The sequence below is a fragment of the Anolis carolinensis genome, chromosome 2 (assembly GCF_035594765.1).
Source record: "Anolis carolinensis isolate JA03-04 chromosome 2, rAnoCar3.1.pri, whole genome shotgun sequence".
Classification (NCBI taxonomy): Eukaryota; Metazoa; Chordata; class Lepidosauria; order Squamata; family Dactyloidae; genus Anolis; species Anolis carolinensis.
In genome coordinates, this window is record NC_085842.1 from 194959319 (window position 1) to 194981512 (window position 22194).

The 22194-nt window shown below is 41.1% G+C and overlaps 1 protein-coding gene and 1 long non-coding RNA gene across 5 annotated transcripts in view; one reads left to right on the top strand and one right to left on the bottom strand.

Moving 5' to 3' along the window:
• Positions 1-22194, bottom strand: part of LOC100566600 (A.superbus venom factor 1) — a 111490-nt gene that overhangs the window by 34246 nt on the left and 55050 nt on the right. For all 4 annotated transcript variants that reach the window (XR_010003201.1, XM_062971468.1, XM_062971469.1 and 1 more), the window contains exons 20-27: positions 21517-21729; positions 16846-16909; positions 12512-12598; positions 11505-11708; positions 10636-10711; positions 3538-3700; positions 2577-2672; positions 794-944 (exon numbers count right to left, since the gene is read on the bottom strand). Coding sequence is in view for 3 of the 4 variants with exons in the window: in XM_062971468.1 (XP_062827538.1) it covers positions 794-944; positions 2577-2672; positions 3538-3700; positions 10636-10711; positions 11505-11708; positions 12512-12598; positions 16846-16909; positions 21517-21729 (1054 nt within the window). In the remaining variant the exon portion in view is untranslated. The remainder of the gene's footprint in view (positions 1-793; positions 945-2576; positions 2673-3537; positions 3701-10635; positions 10712-11504; positions 11709-12511; positions 12599-16845; positions 16910-21516; positions 21730-22194) is intronic.
• Positions 5436-6557, top strand: LOC134296450 (uncharacterized). The gene is made up of 2 exons (XR_010003202.1): positions 5436-5968; positions 6052-6557. It is a non-coding gene; the product is annotated as an uncharacterized LOC134296450 (long non-coding RNA).

The following is a 22194-nucleotide window of genomic DNA, read 5'->3' on the forward strand; positions in this document are numbered from 1 at the left end:
CCTCAATAAATGTAAAAATGGCAAAGCAGCTGGCCTGGACGATCTACAGATGGAACAAATTTTGGCCCAAAATCAAGGTGCTGGCTGCTGAAGATGATGAACAACATAGCATCCTGTCAGATTCCCAAAATCTGGCGGAAAGCAAGAGTCATAGCCATCTTGAAACCAGGCAAAGACCATCATGACCCAAAAAGCTATAGACCAATCTCCTTGTTGTGCCATCCTTACAAAGTTCTGCAGGGACTCATTTTGAATAGAATTATGGAAAAAATAGACCCATGTCTGACTCAGCACATAGAAGATGGGTTTGAAAGGCAGCAGATTACAGACCACCTACTGCAATGCATTCTGAGCCCTGCTACATGCACAATGGAAGACCTTCTTACAGCAACACCAGAGGCACTCCAAGTGGTCAGCTACTGGGCAAAAGACATCTAGTATTAATGCCAAGGTTTTTTTTTTCCAAGGCAAGTTTTTTTACATTACAACTTGTACCCTCGGTTTGCTTCTGACACGAGAAATAAATAAATAAATTGTTGTTGTTGTTATTATTATTATTATTATTATTATTATTGCATATATATATATATACACACACACACACACACACACACACACACCACTTTTCTCACCCCTCAAAACAGTTCACATCAAATAAATGGCAATATTCAATGCTCACAAATAACAAAACAGTACATTACACATCTAAAACTAGTTTCACCAGAACTTCATTTAGTTCCTAACAGAAACTGCCTGTCCTTTTGATTCTGTTTAGTGCCTTGCTCCAAAGCACCTGTTGATGCTGCCATGAGGATTCTGTCATCATTCAGTCTCCCTGCCAGGGCCAAAGCATAGGCTGTCAGCGCGGTGGTATAAGGCCTTTGCAATGTGTTATATTTCTTCAGTAAATAGTCAGCAGCTCTGTTGATGCTGGTAGCTAGAACCTAAATTGGAAAGTTGAGGTGGAAAGAAGAGAAACAAGGTGTGTATATGAAAGGACACTTTAGGAAGCAGTTTTCAAACATGAAGCATTTGATATAGGGATCATATTGGGGCCAACCATGCAACTCTTTGTGTTGTCGAAGGCTTCCATGGCCGGGATCACAGGGTTGTTGTATGTCTTTCGGGCTGTGTGTCCTCTGAGGATGCCTGCCATAGATGTGGGCGAAACGTCAGGAGAGAATACTTCTGGAACATGGCCACACAGCCCGAAAGACATACAACAACCCCATGCAACTCTTGCTTGCATGTGCAGTTATACATTCTACTCACTTACACAATGAAGCAATCTGGACCTATTGACACAATGTTCCCCATTGTTTTGGGAAGGCCAAGGCACCATGGAGACAAAGGATGTGTTCGTGGAACAGTTCTCAGATGCCTGAGCAGAGTTCCTTTTCCCTCTCCTTCTCCTTCTCCCTCTCACACACAGGTCATAACCAATACTGACCTCTTGCTTCTCTGATCAGTTCTAAACAACTATGTTGGTCAGATTTTATGCCTGGCCAGTATAGGATCTTAAGGGCTTTACTTCTGAGTGATGAGAAGATTGCGGATAGCTCTACTGGACTCTGTAGAAGGTAGACAGGTTTATAGCAAAGCCCAGGGGTTAGATGGCTCTGTGCCTGTTTAAGGAATTAAAGAAAAGTTAAGCTACAATATTGCCCATTTAGCAACCTCATTTGTGGGAAGTGAAATACAAAAAAAGACATTTTGGCTATTTTGAATTCATGAAGAGCCAACGTGATGTAATGGTTTGAGTTTTTGACTATGATTTGGAGGTCAGTTGAAGATCCCCATTCGACCATGGAAACCCACTAGGTGACCTTGAGCAACTCATGCTCTCTCAGCCTCAGAGAAAGGCAAAGGTAAACCCGCCTCAAAACAAATCTTGCAAAGAAAACTTATTATGGATTTCCCATAGGGTTGTCATCAGTTGGAAATAACTTGAGGGCATACAACAACAACATAACATGAATTCACTCCTGGTCATGTGGTATTTCTTCCCATGAGTGTCAGCTGGTGGTTTTTAAATTTCCTGCAAAATGTCCCACATAAAACTACATGCAGGATATTTAGAAGAGGGGTAGAGAAGAAATCCACACCAACATCAAAACAACAGCAGAAAACAATACCATCTAATATTGAGTCCTCTTTAATATTTTTCACCCTACGTCCCACTCTACTCCACTCTGGCCATCTCTACTTTTTTTTTTTACTCATTCCAAATCATAGGAGAACAATTTATGGGAATACGGGTGTTTGAGAAACACCCCTATTCCCATAAATTGTATATTATTCTGTTTGCTTTACTATATTGTATATGTATGTTTTGATATGCAGCTTTTCCTTTACTTTATGTTTCTTGAGGTTGTGGGAGAGGCTGCAGACCACAAGATCAGATCTGGGACTGCTGAGATCTCAGACTCCACAGAAGGCTCTCTAGAGAGATTACAATGCTGAAGAGGAGATCATAGATTGGCTAAAAAGAAACAAAATGAAAAAGAATGGGGATTCTAATTATATTATAAGAATTACTATTTCTTGTAATCTTTTTTTACTACATATGTACTTACATCAACGTATCTCTCACAGGGGCTTTTGGATTCCAGCAATGCAACCAGGACAAAAGCTGTTAATGACACTTCTGGTTCAGCACCCCTATAGCCTCCCTAAAACGAAGCAGAGGAGGGAGGAAAGCACATATTGAATTGAGCCAGACTTAAGGAGCTGTTCAAGGTCCCAAATCTTGTCCCCTAAATAGGTTCCGCCCCTTTGATAGTTTTTTTAAAGTTCAGGCCCAGAACAGATGGCATTTGAAACAAACAAACCTGGGTATATCGAATAACCAAAACTTTAGTTAATTAAGAGCCAAAGACATAAATACATAAAAAGAATTAAACAGTTCTTCAATTATTTGAAATTATTGCAATTCCTCCAGTGGTCCCCTATACCAGCAGCAATTGAAATTCCATTAGGAAACATAAAACTATGGAGTTTTGAGCAAGATGACTTCTAGAAGTGTCATTCAAAGTTAATGTAGCTATTATGACTTCTCTGCTTCTCCCCTACTGTGCCCTTGTCTCCACCCAAAGAAGGCATCTACTTTTCTTCTTCAAATTCCTTGAAACCTACCTTATCTTGAACTTATTTATTATTTATTTATTTACAGTATTTATATTCCGCCCTTCTCACCCCGAAGGGGACTCAGGGCGGATCACATTGCACATATAAGGCAAACATTCAATGCCATAACATAGAACAGAGACAGAGACAGATGCAGGCATGGGTGGGCCTCGAACTTATGACCTCTTGGTCAGAGTGATTTGTTGCAGCTGGCTGCTAACCAGCCTGCGCTACAGCCCGGCCTTATGTGAATCATTCCTACACTTTACCATCAGATTCTGCTATTACTCTACTTGCCTTTTGTTCATGTTTATCTGATATAATACAGTTAGTACTTAATTTCTGTTTTATTTTCTTCTGGGCATAAAAACATGTGGACTGCAAAAAAGAAGAAGAAGAAAGAATGCATACCACCATCTCTCTAAAAATCACAGGGGCCTCTTCAGTGAAAATCCCATCTATCTTTTGCTTCTCCAGAATCAGCCACTTCACACCTCCACAGATAACCTGATAGCTAATAGTTGATACCATGTGGGAAGCCAAGGCAAAGATCTTAACTACATATGCTGTTAACCTTCAAGAAAAACAAAATGCATCAGCTGAGGTTTATCCAAAAGAAACAGGAATAGGTACTATAAACTATCTATATATATAAAAGAGTGATGGCATCACGGCGACCCACAAAACAACAAAACTACAGGCCTCCCAACCTCGAAATTTGACAACACAACCCGTCATCCATGGCTCTAGGTTGATACAACAAAAAGAAAAGAAAAATAAAGTCCTAATTAGAGAGAGAGGAATAATTGCTTTTATCCAATTGCTGCCAGTTAGAAGGCTAAGCTCCTCCAACTTGGTTTCCTAGCAACCCAATAAAAATCATTTAAAACACTAAAAATTAATACAATAAAATACTATAATAACAGAAAATAACTAAAAATAATACAAGAAAATAATAAAATATAATAAATAAAAAGATAACTTACAATAAAATTAATTTTAAAAATGCAAATAAAGTCAAATAAAAATTACACAACAATTTTTAACCAATACCACCACCACTTTGCCACAGCAACGCGTGGCCGGGCACAGCTAGTATATTATAAATCTGCAGGGGAGAAAGGGAACAACCTTCATATACTTGCAGATGGACTGAATTCTTTTAAAATCCCAGTGTATTTCAGACAATCTATTTGTGTACAGGCTAAAACATGTTGGGCTTTTCAAATAATAAATTGAGTCCATCTACAATAGTGGTTCCTAACCAGTGGTCTGTGGACCAAAGAAACAGAAAAGTGGTCTGTGGGGGTCTTTCCTAGAAAACCTGAAATGGCGCAGCATGGCTGTTGAGGAAGTGGCCCCACAGACATAATCCCCCCCCCCAAACACACAGCTTTCTCCTGCTGGTCCTCCCCTTCCCTTTCACCCCAAAGCCTGGCTCCTGTTAGCACTAAGGCTTAGAGTGTTCCTCTCCCCTGGCCCAGCCAAAGAGGGCAAGAGTACCCACGTACCCACGTGCTCCCTTCCATTGTTTCCTCATGAGGAGCCAGTGATGATGGAGCTATCCATGCCCCTGTCTTCACTTCTTTAGGGCTTCACCTGCCTCCTCCTCCTGGCAATCCAGTCTATGAATGGAGCTTCCTTCCTTGCCACAACAGAAGGTAAGGAATTAAAAATACAACCCCTCCCCTTGAGGGAGATGTGGGTTCAAAAAGAATATTTTCAAAGATACTTCTAATGACTAAAAGTCCCATATGTTTTAATTGACTGCTATTTGACCTAATTTGCAAAAAGCTTATGTGAGGCCTATGTTTGAGAGAAAATGCTGATATTTGGAAAAAGAGTTGTTACAGAAAAGGAAGTTACTTTTCAAGAATAACAATACATCAGGACTGAACTGGTTAGCTAACACTCCCTAAGTTTCCCAGCGGTTTAGAACCTATACTTTGCAGCAGAAGTAGATAAGCAGGTGCTGAGATCAGGGTCAATAACATGAAAACACCACTGTCTAAAGCAGGGGTCCCCAAACTAAGGCCCGGGGGCTGGATGCGGCCCTCCGAGGTCATTTACCTGGCCCCCGCCCTCAGTTTTATAATATAATATTTTTATATCATTTTAAATAATATAATATATTGTATATACATATAATATTGATAATAATATTATAATGTTATACAATATAATACTAATAATACCATATAATAATAATTATATGGTATATATTACATATAATATTACAGTATAGTGGTATAGTTCAATATAGTAATATATAATGCTAATATTGTGCTATGCTAATAATATAAGTGTTATGGTTGAGCCTTATGGCTCCGATACTGGGAGACGTGGTCGTAAGACTCCTCGGGAGTCAGATACTCTCGAGGAGCGAGAAAGGAAGCGGCTGCGGGACTTATTTGCAGAACCATCTGACGAGGATTCCTTTGAGGGTTTTACTGAGAGAATGGAGGAAGAGATGGTTAGCTCAGAGGAGGATGACATGGAATGGACTCGTGTGAGGGAGGATTTGGGTGCCACTGGCAATGATAGTATGGAAGGCGATTGGGGACCTTCAGGATTAGACCCGTGGACAAGCTGGAGGGATGGGACGGGATCCACAGCTGGGGATGCTGTGGGGCGTAGTCAAAGGTGTTTCAGTTCTGATGAGGAAAGTGATGAGGAAACGCCTGGAATTAGGGTAACAGCTGATAGCGATGAGGAGCTGTAAACTGGCATAAAATGGGGTTTGGAAGCAATGGCTAATTGCGTTGGGCAAGGTAATCTGGACGAACGCTTGGGCTCTGTGTGGGAAATTCCTGAAGACGGGTGTGATTCGTTTGCTGACTACGTAAGTTACCAAGGACACTGGGCATAGACGGCGGGAGGAACTGTGTGGGCTTTTGTTGTGCAACCTGTGCTTAATCTTAATAGCTTGGACCTCCGTCGTCTTCTTGACGGACGCCATCTGTTTATTCTGGACTGACTGACTGACTGACTACGGCCTCGGACTCTCCTTCCTGTGATTATCGTTGGACCTGGTGAACTACAAACGTCTGTACCTGCCTTACGACCTTCGGACCGGATTGGAACTTCGCTGACCGCTTCTGCCCTTGAATGCTGCGTTTGTATCTGGAAATTGCTTGCTGTGTGGAGGAGTAACCTCTTAGTTACTCAAACATAGCTTTTGGCAGCAGAGAAGCATCTGCTGCCAGTTTTTTGTATTCCTTTGAACCTTTTGTTCACCAGCTTTTGTTTGTTTAAGTCCCAGGCTGAAGTAAGCTTTTTTAGTTTAACTCGGATTAAACTCCGGTTTAATCCGGTTTATCTTTTGAACGTTTTCCTTGTGTCTTTTTTCTTTTAAGGCCAATGTTTGCCTAGCCCTTGTCTTTTACGGGCATTTTTGGTTCTGTAACTCCAATAAACTTTGTTATATCTTATCTTGTGGCGTTCTGTCCTTGACAATAATATATTGTATGTGCATACAGCTTCTCTGAGTCCCCTTCGGGGTGAGAAGGGTGGGATATAAATGTAATAAATAAATGTAGTAAATGAATAAATAAATAATTTAGGCTTAGACTTGCCCAAAGTCTGAAATGATTTGAAGGCACCCAACAACAATCCTAATTAACCTGACTATCTCATTGGCCAGAAGCAGGCCCACACTTCCCATTGAAATCCTGATAGGTTTATGTTGGTTACAATTGTTTTCATTTTTAAATATTGTATTGGACTTTCATTGTTGTTGTTGTTTTGCACTACAAATAAGACATGTGCTGTGTGCATAGGAATTTGTTCATTTTTTTCCCCAAATGATAAGTCTGAAGGATTGTGGACCGGCCCTCTGCTTTAAAAGTTTGACTAAAGAGTCACATGTTACAACAAAGAAAACGAATGGAATTGCATGATGGCTAAGATGCTTGTGACGTAACCAATATTAGATGAATGGGGTAAATGATCTTTGCAAGCAATAAGAATATGTTTTCTACTTTCTGTAAAAGTGATAAAAAGCCTTGCAACCATTTTCCAGGTTGCGACAAAATCATTTGATTGCATTGATGTATGCATTTTTGTTGTTATTGCTAAGCTCGCAATAAAATGGCTTTTTGCAGTTTGAAGATCCAACTTTCGTGGTGTTGGATCTGACATCGGGCAAAGGGAGGGAGTAAAAATGGAAGTGTTGGATCCCTCCTTCCTTTCCTGGGCTTGAAACTGCTGTTGCCAGAGAGCCTCATTTGCAGGCTCAGGTGGCAAGGGGCTGGTTTACAAGGAGTTTGCAAATGGGGCTCTAGCAATCGTCTTCTCAAGTGCAGGTAAAGAGGGGCCCAATACTGAGCAAAGGGAGGGGGCAGGAATTGTGGTATTGAAATCTTCATTCCTTAACTGCTTTTGAGGCAAGGGTTCACAGGCTGGATTGCAAGGAGGAGGAGGTAGTCAAAGCCTGCAGTTCAGGGAAGGCAGGGGCTGAGGGAAGTTCCATTACTGGCTCTTCGTGAGGAAGCAAGGGAAAAGAAGGAAGCATGTGAGCATGCTTTCTCTCTTTTGCTGAGCCAGTGGAAGAGCTCTCAGGGGCCCATTCTCCTAGACTGGATCTTGAAGCCCAAGAGCAGGAGCATAATATTCAAACTTAAAAAGCCGATCTGGGTGTCTACTACTATCAAGATCCAGTCTACTATTACTCAGTGCCACAACATGCGAATGGCATTGAGCAATAGTATCGATCCAAAGATTCCCTCCCTAGTGAAAGAAATGCAAACTTAATGTTGTGACTGCGCCTTCGGGGATTATGGTTGATGGGGATGGAATTCGAAGAGGAAGAAAAAACCCTTGTGATGAGGGTTCACTGGAGGAGTTGCGCAGGAAGCGACTTAGAGAGCTATATGGGGGATCTTCTGAGGAAGATTCAGATGGGGAGATGGATGCTGAGGAACAGGTGGTGGCTGGGGAAGCGGGCACTGAATGGGCACAGCCACCGGAGATGTCTGGGGATTTGGGGTCTATGGATACTTCTGAACCTGGGGTTTCTGCAGGAGCTGATCCCAATTGGGATGCTTGGAGAAGGGAGGATGGTTCTTTAAGTGTTCATGGGGCTAAGTGTGGGCAGGATGATTGGGACTCCGACGAATTGCTAGGTACTCCAGATCCACGAGCTCTAGCTGTGTGGAGCTCAGACTCTGAGTAGATTTGGGACACCTGGTGTTTGGGTGTGAGTGTTTGGTCACCCAGGAGGAAGGGGAATAAAATAGGAATGTTTGGCCACTGCACTTTGCGTGTGGCAAGGTGTTGCTGAGGCGCCATTGGGATCTCTGTGTTTCCATGAAGACTGGACTTGGACTATGATTTGAATCTGCTGTTATCACCTAGTTTGGCTCTTGCTGTGTCTTATTGTGGACCTGTTTTGGATGACTGCACCCTCTTCAGACCTTGGATTGGAATTTGACCTTGCTACTGCCTTCGCCCTGTGATTGATGACTACTATCGGCTTTTGACTCCTGGCTTGCTCTTTGGACACTGCTGTTATCTCCTGACCTGACCTTGGAATCTCGGATGACGTCTTTTCACCATCCTTTTGGAGCCTTCGGCTTTATCCACATTGTGGAAGCAGTCTACTGCATTCTTAGTTTGTTTGTTTGTTTCCTGACCAATTTGGTGTTTTCTTTTGGGAACTGTTCCTTTGAAAACTACAGAGCCGGCTGGAAGGGCTTGGACTCAGAAAGTGCAGTTTGCACTAAGTTTGTTTAGCTTTGTTTTTACCTGCTTGTGTTGCTGAATTATATTTTTGTTTGAACTGCTCTTGAAGCACTGATAGTGAAGTGTTTCAAGGTTTTTTCTGTGTTAACATTACCTTTTGGCATATCTGCTGAATAAACTCTATTTTTGTTCGCTAATTGGCGTCTGACTCTTGGTGTTTTGTCTTTATATCACAAAATAAAAATACATATGTGAATGTTAATATGATTAAGACATTCTAGTTATTTAAAAACTTTTAAAATGTATTTTTGTCCGAGTGGTAGGGAGAGGGATGACTGATCTTGATGGTCCATGATGTATCCAATTTTTGTCTCAGTGGTCCACGGTCTCTTAAAGGTTAGAAACCACTGATCCATAAGCATGGATCTAAGGATCTGCCCTGCTCAGTTTATTGGGGTTTTGCTGTCAGCTGGAAATTGTCCTAGAATGGTTTGCAACCATTAAGCAATTGGCAAAAATGTCTGCCAGTTCCCTGACATGGAGGATCCAAAGATAAAACCATTGGGCTCATCCTTTCTGGAAAGATTAAAGCAAGCAACATTATTTTATTGGTGAAAGAACTCTCTAGTCTGCAGTTGCCTCTTCAGTCTACTGCTAGCTTGAAGGAAAAGTCAGCAGAAGGCCAAGACAGAGGCGAGTAATTCTACCTTGTTCAGGGGACAAGTTTTTACCCATGGGGCCTTATAGGACCTTGCACAAACAGCAGAAAAATGACCCCTTAAAATAAAAAGCAACAAAAAGAAAACTAGAGAGTACGGATACTGTTTCATGCTATGTAAAAAATAGCAACATCATTCTACCTTGAACTGCGATGTCAGTGTCCTCTAGAGACCTTGAATTTGCTGATTGTCAGAAGCACCAGAGGAGCTCTCTGGCTGAAGATTTTGATGTTCTCTCCCTAAACTGCAAATTACAGGAGTCCACAGGATGGCCATTAAAGTGGAATCAAAGTGCATTCTTTGTGTAGTGTGAAAGAGCCCCTTAATTCAATTTCTGCTTTTGAAATACATTCTAAAAGCATTTCTTAAAATGTTAAAACAGTTAAGAGGATCCTTCAAACTATTTAAAAGCTATCACATACAACTCTAGGGCTACATCTTCCTTGTCTCAGAAATCAAATAAATAGCAATGGAATTGAACAAGTAAAAGAAAACTGGAACTGATTTAGTCAGCAACAAATCTTTTACGGAGTAAACATTTAATTCCACTTTTCCTCTTTTTCTTGGAGTCTGAAATGCGGAGCTGGAGAAGAGTTCCATAAATACCATAGACTCCTGGGGGAGGGGGGGGAGACAAAGCCTTATTTGCTGAATAAAACCTGAACTCTCCCCAGAAGGCGGGATGACTAACATGAAATTGTCATGTTGAAGCTATCATGAAAAAGCTTGACTTACAAGAAAAAGACAATAATGTTTGGTAAGGTAAAGTGGCAGCAGGAAAAGAGGAAGACTGCATTCCACATGGACAGATGCAATCAAGGAGGCCACAGACCTGAGCCTGCATGATCTAAGCAGGGTTATCGATGATGGGGTGACCCAGAGGTCTTTCATTCATGGTGCTACCATAAGTCAAAGTCAACTTGTTGGTAGTTAGCAACGACATGCAAGCATGCAAGGAAGAACCTCTTGTGGAAAATAGTAAGAGTAATAGAACAAGAAACCAATTTGCTATATAGGTTGGAGAAAGAGAATGAAAACATTCACAAGTCAATGTGATGGGAGAATAAAAATACTGTCAAGCCCATCCCAGACTTAAATGCAGTCCTACCAAGTGCTAGATGGGTGGTTTCCCCTTGCAGCATAGGAGAAATCTGGTTTCATATACGCCAGTTCCTGAGCGTAACCTGAGAAAGAGAAGTAAGTAGAATCTTAGGGTGCATCTACACTGTCAAATTAAAGCAGTTTGATACCTCTTTAACTGCCATGGATGAATGGTTTGAAAGCATAGGACCTGTAGTTTTACAAAACCTTTAGCCTTCCTTGCCAAAATATGCTGCTGACTCATCAAACTATAATTCTCATGATTTCATACCGTTGAGCCAAAACAGATAAAGTGGTATCGAACTGCATTAATTCCCTTCTTCTTCTGCAGTCCCTCATCTGTGCTGCTTTTCCTTTTGCTGATTCACTTGGCTTCTGTTTCTTTCCCCTTTTCTCTCTGTCATGCATCTTCCACTTCAGCCCAAAGCTGAAATCATCACTAGCCCATCCAAAATGTTTAATTAAAAAGATGCTTGACAGGGGAGAAAGCACCTCCTCCAAGATGATGTTTGATTTTTCAGTTATTTTTAAAAATAAAAAGCTGGTTTACAATATTTTGAGAACCCTGTTCTTTGAAAATAGAAATAATGATTGCCTTCTTCTCATCTGGGTTTTCTGAGACCCGAAAACAACTTTTTATTGTTTTTTCTTAAAAATACTTTTCAATATTTTCCCCTCAAAGCATTGTGACAATTGCTGTTAAAGTTAGCATTTAATGACCCAGATCATCTGATTTAGGCATCAAACACACAAAACACTACAAGGGAATCAGCCTCTCCTCAGCCAAACTGGAGTGGATTGAAATTGGTTGAATCAATCTGAATGACCATTTCATCAGCTGGTGAAAGGACAAGTCTAGGTGTTTGCTGGCTTTACCTTTCATGATCTGCCTGATGGCTTCACTCCTGCGATTCACTCCCACCTTCTCCCACTGATTTGTTGCATCGAGATACTGAGTGGCAATAACTGTTGGTGTCATGGTGATCATGTTTGATTCCCCATCGCCAGACGGTGTTATGATTAAATGTCTCAGGTTGCTTCCATCAATGGACTCTTCAGCAATATACACCGTTGGATTGCCTAACCATGTGCACAAAACTCATGTTAATTCCTGCGGACAGAAAAGCCCCAAGGAAATGTGTGGATTGTGCCTTGAAGGACTGTTCCTCCCTTATTCCAGAATAAAATCACTCACAGGGAATTCAAAAGCTGGCATAAACTGAGAGCTCAAGTCTAATATAAGAGTAATTCACCTTGTAATACAGCCATCGTTCATGTGAGAATCAGTTGGAATTTGTGACTGATGTGTCAGCAGGTTACTGAGACTGGTCTGGATTTCAATAGGAACCTTAAAGGAAGTATCCAAGGTGCTGAGCATAGGTTTAGTACCTTGAATCACTCCAAACAGAATGATCGTCTCACTGGATTTTAATCATGGTGGAAATAGTTTTGCCCAGTTTTATAATTAAACCAGTGATTCTCAATCTGTGCTCCTCCAGATGTTTTGAACTTCAGCTCCCACAATTCCTAACAGCTGGAAAGCTGGCCGGGATTTCTGGGAGTTGAAGTCCAAAACACCAAGAGAAGCTCAGTTTGAAAAATACTGTTGTAAGCTAGTAATTCCCAACCTTTGCTTCTCTATGTGTTTTGGACTTCAACTTCCAGAAATCCCAGCCAGCTTGCCAGCTGTTGGGGATTGTGGGAACTGGAGTCCCAAACACCTAGAGGACCAAAGGTTGGGAACCATTGTTTAAACCCTCATATAAAAGTGCACTGGGTGTATTCCTCCTGCTAGTGGGTTCCAGCAGAGGGTTGGGTTGGAAGGGATTTTGAAACTGTTCATTTCTAGAGTTCTAGAGTTCTGTATTAAATCAAGCACTTGCCTTGGATGCTAATTTTGGTTTCGATTTCAGTTCCAGGAACAATATCATCTAAATTAAGAGCTTTCACCAATTCTATTTGGGTTCCATCTGGGGGAAGAAAAAAGCAAGAAACAGAGGAAAATTACAAAGGGGCGTGTGTGTGTGTGTGTGTGTACACATCCCCACATTCAAGCCTTTGTAATAATAATAATAATAATAATAATAATAATAATAATAATAATAATAACAACAACAACAACAACAACAACAACATGCCCTGGCAGAATATGTAAAGCAAAGTGAAGAACCTGCTTTGATTGAAGTCAAAAATCAGAAACTCCTCAAAGCACAGCAGACAAAAAACCAGTACAAGAAAGCCACACTACAAACTAGAGCTGACAGCTGGCACAACAAAACATTGCATGGAAAGTTCCTTGACAAAATTGAAGGAAAAGCTGATAAGGAGAAGACCTGGCTCTGGCTCACGAATGGGACCCTGAAGAAGGAGACAGAAGGCCTGATCCTTGCAGCCCAGGAGCAAGCCATCAGAACAAATGCAATCAAGGCCAAGATCGAAAAATCAGCTGATGACCCAAAATGCAGACTGTGCAAGGAAACCGACAAACCATTGATCATATCCTCAGCTGCTGTAAGAAAATTGCACAGACAGACTACAAACAGGGGCACAACTATGTGGCCCAAATGATTCATTGGAACTTATGCCTCAAGTACCACCTGCCAGCAGCAAAGAACTGGTGGGATCACAAACCTGCAAAAGTATTGGAAAATGAGCATGCAAAGATACTGTGGGACTTCTGAATCCAGACTGAAAAAGTTCTGGAACACAACACACCAGACATCACAGTTGTGGAAAAGAAAAAGGTTTGGATCATTGATGTCGCCATCCCAGGTGACAGTCGCATTGATGAAAAACAACAGGAAAAACTCAGCCGCTATCAGGACCTCAAGATTGAACTTCAAAGACTCTGGCAGAAACCAGTGCAGGTGGTCCCAGTGGTGATGGGCACATTGGGTGCCGTGCCAAAAGATCTCAGCCAGCATTTGGAAACAATAGACATTGACAAAATTACGATCTGCCAGCTGCAAAAGGCCACCCTGCTGGGATCTGCGCGCATCATCCGAAAATACATCACACAGTCCTAGACACTTGGGAAGTGTTCGACTTGTGATTTTGTGATATGAAATTCAGCATATCTATCTTGTTTACTGTGTCATAATAAAATAATAATAATAGCAATCCCAGGGGCCATACAGTCTAACCCAGGGGTCCTCAAACTTTTAAAGCAGAGGGCCAGTCCACAATCCTTCAGACTGTTGAGGGGCCTAATTATCATTTGAAAAAAAAAACGAACAAATTCCAATGCACACTGCACATATCTTATTTGTAGTGCAAAACAACAACAATAACAATGAAAGACCAATACAATATTTAAAAATGAAAATAATTTTAACCAACATAAACCTATCAGGATTTCAATAGGAAGTGTGGGCCTACTTCTGGCCAATGAGATAGTCAGGTTAATTAGGATTGTTATTGTTGTGTGTCTTCAAGTCATTTCAGACTTTGGGCGAGCCTAAGTCCAAAATTATTTATTTATTCATTTACTACATTTATTTACTACATTTATATCCCACCCTTCTCACCCCGAAGGGAACTCAGAGCAGCTGTATGTACATACAATATATTATATTATTAGCATAGAAAATATTAGCATTATATTTTATGCTATATTATGCTTATATTATTAGCATTATATATTATATAAAGAACTATACCACTATACTGTAACATTATATGTAATATATAATATCATATGTATATACAATATATTATTAGCATAGCACAATATTAGCATTATATATTACTATATTGAACTATACCGCTATACTATTATATAATATGTAATATATCACATATAATTAATATTATTATATGGTATTATTATTAGTATTATATTGTATAAAATGATATTATTATCAATATCATATGTATATACAATATATTATATAATTAAAACTGATATAAAAATATATTATAAATGAGGGCGGGGGCCAGGTAAATGACCTTGGAGGGCCGCATCCGGCCCCCGGGCCTTAGTTTGGGGACCCCTGGTCTAACCCCTTCTGCCATGCAGGAAAAGCACAATCAAAGCACCCTCAACTGATGGTCATCCAGCCTTTGTAGTAGTAGTAGTAATAATAATAATAATAATAATAATAATAATAATAATAATAATCCAGTCACTGACCAACACTGTCAGAATCTTCAGCAATGACATCAGTATGCAGTTCGGGCTTGACAAATGTGCCACGGTGGCATTGAAGAAAGCGAAAATTAATTTCAGCGAGGGCACAGAGATACCAAGTTGACAAACCATAAAATGCAATCAGCCTGGAGTCTATAAATATCTGGGTATACTACAGCTGAACAATATTAAGCATGGACATGTGAAAAATGGGGTTAGCAAAAAATATGTCCAAAGGGTCAGAAAAATTTTGAAGAGCAAATTAAATGGTGGAAATACGATTAAGGCTATCAACACTGGGGCCATCCCCAGCATCAGATACACTGCTGAAATTGTCAACTAGATGCAAGCAGAACTGGATGATCTGGACAAAAACACAAGAAAACTAACGACAATCCACTACTCATTATACCCACGTAGTGATGTACAATGTACAGTCAAGAACCAACATTGATGGAAGTCAGTAGTAGAAAACTGCTTAAAGTGCAAAAGACAAAGAGTGAATACCATAAAAGTACAATGCAGAGCAGAAGAGAAAACTGGCAAAAGAAGGCTCTCCATGGACAGTTTCTGGGAAAAATAGAGAGCAAAATTGACAAAGAAAAAACATGGATATTACTCAAAAATGGAATTTTGAAAAAAAGAGACCGAGGGCCTGATTCTTGCAGCCCAAGAACAAGCAATTGGAACAAATGTCATCATAGCCAGAATTGAAAAGTCAACTACAGACCCCAAATGTAAACTCTGCAAGGAAGCAAATGAAACAATGGAACACATCCTCAGCTGCTACAAGAAGATTGCACAGACGGACTACAAGCAGAGGCATAATACCGTTGCTCAGATGATCTATTGGAACTTGTGCCACAAATACCATCTGCCTGGGACAAAAAAACTGGTGGGATCACAAGCCTGAAAAGGTTACAGAAAATGGTCACATAAAATTACTCTGAGATTTCCGAATTCAGACTGACAGAGTTTTGGAGCACAATACTCCTGATCTCATCATGGAAAAAAACAGTATGGATTGTCAATGTTGCAATCCCAGGTGACAGCAGGATTAATGAGAAGCAAATGAAAAAGCTTACACAATACGAGGATTTAAAAATCGAACTGCAAAAACACTTGCCACAAGCCAGTAAAGATGGTCCTAGTGGTGTTCCGTAAACTGGGTACCATGCCTAAAGACCTAGGCCTGCACTTGAAAAGAATCTGCACTGACAAAATTACCATCTGTCAGATGCAAAAGGCCACCCTACACAGATCTGCACGCATTATTCGCCAATACATCACATAGTCCTAGACACTTGGGAAGTGTCCGACATGTGATCCAATAAAAAAGCCAGCATAGTTATCTTGATTGTACTAATCTTGTTGTATAGAATAGCAATAACAACAATATAGGTGCAATCCCAGAGGCCATGAGTTCAACCTCTTTTTGCCATAAAAGAAAAGCACAATCAAAACACTCCCTTAGCAGTAAGAGGGAAATAGGATTTTGGAAGCAAAGAAGGGTTTGGGCAGCAAAAAAGTGAGGTGGTCGGGGGTGGGGGGGTCTGTGCCCTGGGAGGATGCTGCTGCTGCTGTTTTGGCAGCTCCAAACTTTAATTTCTCTGCATTTCTCAGGAGGAAGAGGAGGAGGAAAGCATGTCTCGTTGCCTCGGAAAGTGCATGTGGAGAGACCCTGGGAAGCCCCCCCCCCATAATGGGCCAATAGAAAATGGATCTTTCGGCACCCCAAACCGAAAACAGATATCTACCCCCCTAAGTTTGGGAGCCTCCCTAAAAATGGATTATGGCCCCCACCAAAAGCCAGGACATGAAATGGGTCAAAGTTTACCCCAAAAGCACAACCCTACTGCTCACTACCTGCTACGCCATTATGTTACCTGCTATGGAATCAGTTTATAATTTTCTCCTTATACTTGCATGCTTTCTAGCATGCACACAGCCATCTTCCTGAACAAAAGGAATCCCTATCAATATTTTATGCAGACATGGTGAGATCTTTCTGTTGTGAAACATTTTTAAAAGGTGGACTCAAGAAAGACTTCTGAAAGGACACACTGATGAAAAATGGCTTTTGCTTACTTTTGCCTTTTATAGATGGTTCCAGTTCAATGACTCTCACAAGCGATCTCCGTATCCCTTCAGGCTGCCAAGGAAGAATGTACAAAGATCATGGTAAAAGTCTCACTAGAAATAAAATTAGCCAGTTATGGCAACAAGGAAGAAGTTCAAATGGCAATATCAAAACACTAACAGGTACCCAGTTATTGGTAAAATGCAGCTTTCTCTACACAGTCATGCATAAACATCTGGCTTTAAAAACAATGGTGGAAATCAGGACTTTTAAAAAGTCTTATTGTCCGCCGCCCTGAGTCTCTTCGGGTGAGAAGGGTGGGATATAAATGCTGGAAATAAATAAAATAAATTAATGGACTTTATTTCATCTTTTTAAATGGATGGTTTCATATTTCTTCCTTATGCTATTTAAATTAAATTTATATAAGTATGGCACTATCTTTTTAATATCCTTTGAATTCTGTTTTAGCCTGACTGCGTGTTGGAATTATGTTTTTATTTTTCTGATGCAAATCATCTTCTAATGGAGGTCCATTTCATAGGACTTCAAAAAGTCTATAAATAACCAACTAAATAAAGAAAAAGAGCTGTTACATGCTCTTTATATGCCTTCTTCATAAAAACCAGGAGTAGTTCAAAGAAGAACAAACATCACAAAATGCATCCTCTTGGGGTACCAAGATAAGTGGGACTGCCATAGAGGACTGAGCCCTGATAATGACATTGTAGATTTAATGCAGTTTGATATCACTTTAACTGCCATAGCTCGATACTATAGAAGTTGTAATTTAGTGAGGTAGCAGTACTCTTTGGCAGAAAAAGCTTAAGTCCTTGTAAAATTACTACTCCCACAATTCCATAGCATTGAACCGTGGCAGTTAAATTGGTGTCAAGTTACACTGATTCTATAGTATAGATGCATCCCTAATTTGCTTCAACACTCAAGATGCAATTTCAGCTGGAGGGAGCAGAGCTGGTAATGCAACATAAATTACAACCAAGAACCACCAACATAATTTCAGATTTACTTTGGACCAGTTATTTTTCATCCCAGGAAATAACCTTGGAATTTTTAATCCCCGCACATTAGCGGAGAATTTAAATTTTCCAGCATCACACCTTGTTCCAGAATCCAATCAGGGCATGACTTTGGGACCTTTCACAGTACAGAATCAGTATGACTCCACTTTAATTGCCATGACTACATTCTGTGGAATCCTAGATTTTGCAGTGTGATGGGGCATCAAGGCTTTCTGATAGTGCATCCTGAATATGTTGTTGTTGTTGTTGTTGTTGTTGTTGTGTGCCTACACACTGGCTCTGACTTATGACAACCTCTACTACAACCATATCATGTGGTTTTATTGGCTAGGTTTATTCAGAAGGTGGCTGAGACTGATAGTGTGATTTACCCAAGATCACCCAAAGGTTTTGCATAGCTGAGCAAGGATTTGAATCCCCCTCTCTATAGCCATAATCTAATGCTCAAACTACTATAAACAACACTACGAATCCTAGGGTTTCATCACATGGAGCCATGGGAATTAAAATGGTATCAAACTACAGTGTAAAAGGAGTCCTATAATGCATGGCAGTTTCCTTCAACGGGCTTCATCTGCGCATTTTTGTAACAATTTATTTATTTATTTATTTATTTATTTCCAACATTTATATCCTGCCCTTCTCACCCGAAGGGACTCAGGGCGGCGTACAAAATTGGCAACAATTCGATGCCGACACATAATTAAAACATAACAGTAAATAAAATTCATTACAAACAATTAATACAGTATAAAAATATAAAACATATGGTTAAAATCTGTTCATCCAATATTGTCGTGCTTTAGCCATAAATCAGTCCAGGTCATCTTTATCATTTATTCATCGAAAGCCTGGGCACATAGCCATGTTTTTAAGGATTTTCTAAAACTCAAAAGCATTGGGGCTTGTTGTATATCTCTGGGGAGGGTGTTCCACAGCCAAGGAGCCGCAACCAAAAAGGCCCTGTCCCTCGTTCCCATCAGCCGCGCTTGCGAGTCAGGCGAGACCGAGAGCAGGGCCTCACTAGATGACCTTAGAGATCTTCCTGGCTCATAGGAGGAGATACGTTTGAACAAGTAGATTGGGCCAGAACCGTTTAGGGTTTTATAGGTCAAGGCCAGCACTTATAATTGGGCTCGATAGCATATCGGCAGCCAGTGGAGCTGGCCTAGCAGGGGGGTTGTACGCTCCCTGTAAGCCGCCCCAGTTATTAGTCTGGCTGCTGCCCATTGTACTAGTTGGAGCTTCCGGGCCACCTTCAAAGGCAAGCGCATTGCAGTAGTCCAAACGGGATGTAACTAGAGCGTGGACCACCATGGCCAAGTCAGACTTCCGAAGGTACGGGCACAGCTGGCGCACAAGTTTTCGTTGTGCGAATGCTCCCCTGGCCACTGCCGAGACCTGGGGCTCCAGGATCAGCGATGAGTCTAGGACAGGGGTCCCCAAACTAAGGCCCGGGGGCCGGATGCAGCCCATCGAAGCCATTTATCCGGCCTGCACAGCACAAGGGCCTCCAGGGGCAAACCAAGAATGGGCAACCTGGAAGTCCCTAAATAGACTGAAAAGCGGAGTGGGCAGATCAAAAGACAACCTGGCAAGATGGCACTACCTGGAGGAATCCTCCACCTTGTGTGACTGTGGAGCTGAACAAACAACTCCTCATATGTATGCTTGCCCACAATGTCCTGCCTCATGTACGGAGGAGGAGTTGTTTAAAGCTACGGACAATGCGATTGCTGTTGCCCGCTTCTGGTCCAAAACTATTTAGCTGTTTGTGATTCCTTTATTTTATCACTTTTTAACTTATTTATTATGCAATGCTTTTGACACGAAATAAAAAAGCACAAGGGCAGAAGGGGGTTGGGCTAAATGACCCAAGGGGTCTCTTCTTCTCTTACAACCATTATTATTATTATTATTATTGAGGCTGGGTGGCCATCTGTCAGGGATGCTTTGCTTGTGCTTTTGGTGCACAGAGGCAGAAGGGGATTGGACTCAATGGCCCAAGGGGTCTCTTCCAACCCTCTTTATTATTATTATTATTATTATTATTATTATTATTATTATTATTATTAACATTGATGCTGGGTGGCCATCTATCAGGGGTGCTTTGCTTGTGCTTTCAGTGCACAAAGGCAGAAGGAGGTTGACCCAAAGGGTCTCTTCCAACCCTCTTTTTATTATTGTTGTTGTTGTTATTATTAATACTATTATTAATTATTGCTCAGTGGCCAACTATAGTCCGGCCCTCCAACGGTCCGAAGGATCGTGAACTGGCCCCCTGTTTAAAAAGTTTGGAGACCCCTGGTCTAGGATCACCACCAGACTGCGAACCTGTGTCTTCAGGGGGAGTGCGACCCCGTCCAACACAGGCTGTAACCCTATACCCTGTTCAATCCTGGAGAAAGAAAAGGCATTTTGAATTGTTTGGAGCAGAGGTTCTCAACCTGTGGGTCCCAGAAATCCCAGTTTACCAGCTGTTAGGATTTCTGGGAGTTGGAGGCCAAAACATTTGGAGACCCACAGATTGAGAACTACTGGTTTAGGTGGACAAAATAAAGTTTTGGAGTGATCCAGATTAGTAAGTGAAGGTCTATATGGGGCTCACAGTTTACAATGTTACCTTCCTTGAGAAGGGTATTTTGCAGAATTGTCACTAGCACTTATGTTATTCATGTTTATGTTGTGTTTCATAGATATACAGTTAGTTATTTTTTTAAAAAGTCCCAATAAATGTATTGCTTTTTTGCCTTCAAGAATTGTAATACATTGGGACAAAATAATATCTGGTACATTATTCAGCAGATCATGATGCAATGAAACAGAAGTTACATTTTCTTTTACTACATTGACCCACTGAGAGCTGGAAACAATTGGAATTCCCTCTGAAGCCAGGAAAGACAAGAAGTGAATATTATAATCTTATTTTGGAACCCTGGGCTCTTTCACATCGCACAATCACAGCACTGGGATTCCACTTGGATCGTCCAATAGAATCCTGTTGCTGGGTACTTTCACAAGGCTCTCCTGTCGCCACTGCCTATATCTCAGGCCCGCCTTGTGGGAACAAGGGAGAGGGCCTTCTCTGCTGTGGCCCCCCGATTGTGGAACTCACTGCCCGGTGAGATTAGGCAAGCCCCCACATTAGCAGCCTTTAAGAAAGACCTGAAAACATGGCTCTTCCGTTGTGCCTTTGGAGAGTAATCACTAGATAAATCCATTTTGCTGCTCTCCTTCAATATTTGTCCTCCAGATTGCACCGCCACTTTATGACCCTGTCCTCTGTGGTTTTTACTCCTACTTCCTTTCTCACCCCGAGGTCTAAAGTTCTTGCAAAACTATGACTCCTGCAATTCTTTAATTTTGAGCCAGGGCAGTGAAAGTGATGTCCATCTGCATTCGTTCTACAGTATAGAGGAGCATTCAATGTAAGATATTTGTATTGTTGTTTTGCATTGCAGTGTGCTATAAGGACAAACAAGAGAAGCTGTGCCCAAACTAGAGTGTGTTTTATGATGATTTAGCCACACACCCGATTTCTGCCCGTGCTAGTCCTTCACCCTTAGGCTGAAGGACTATCCTGGCCACAATCTCTCTTTCTGCTGATTCAATGGGAGGGCCTAGTTCAATGCCTACCACAACCCGAAGCTTCTTCTTCACACCATCAGCCACCATCACATTCCAGACAGCCGCTTGGACCTCAACATCATGGAATCCCAGCTTAAGTGTTACCAAAATAAATGGGACTGCCGTAGAGGACTGAGCCCTGATAGTGACATCATGCCTGTACTGCTGTTTGGCGGTGGAAGCACTGCAGAAGGCTGGGTTGTGAATCAGCTCCACTCGCACCTGAGGACAAAAGAGAGAAGGAAGAAGTCTTTAAAGCAGTTTCTTTTCTTGGATCAATACCATGGCCTTTGCTTTCCCCCTCAAGCAGCTACCTGATTTCCATTCTATGCTAATCTCCACATTAAGCAGTACTATATCTATCCAATTACATCCAACCAATGAGGTAAATGAAAACTAAACTTTATTATTGGACTAAAGAACAATAAATTTAAAATCAAAGCAAAATAATGGTGACATGAATGACTGGATGCGGTAAAAAGAGGTGCATCAAACAAAGCCCTGCAGTAAACGGAAAGTTAATGTGAGGAGACTTATAAGGAGCCAGGCTGCACCTGTTAACAACAAATCTCATATAGAATGCATTAATAATTTTAGATCATGTTTTGGGGATAGAAATGTATGACAACAGATTGTGATCTAAGTGCCTTGAGGGGCAGAACACAATCTATTTTTTTTCCAAGTGGC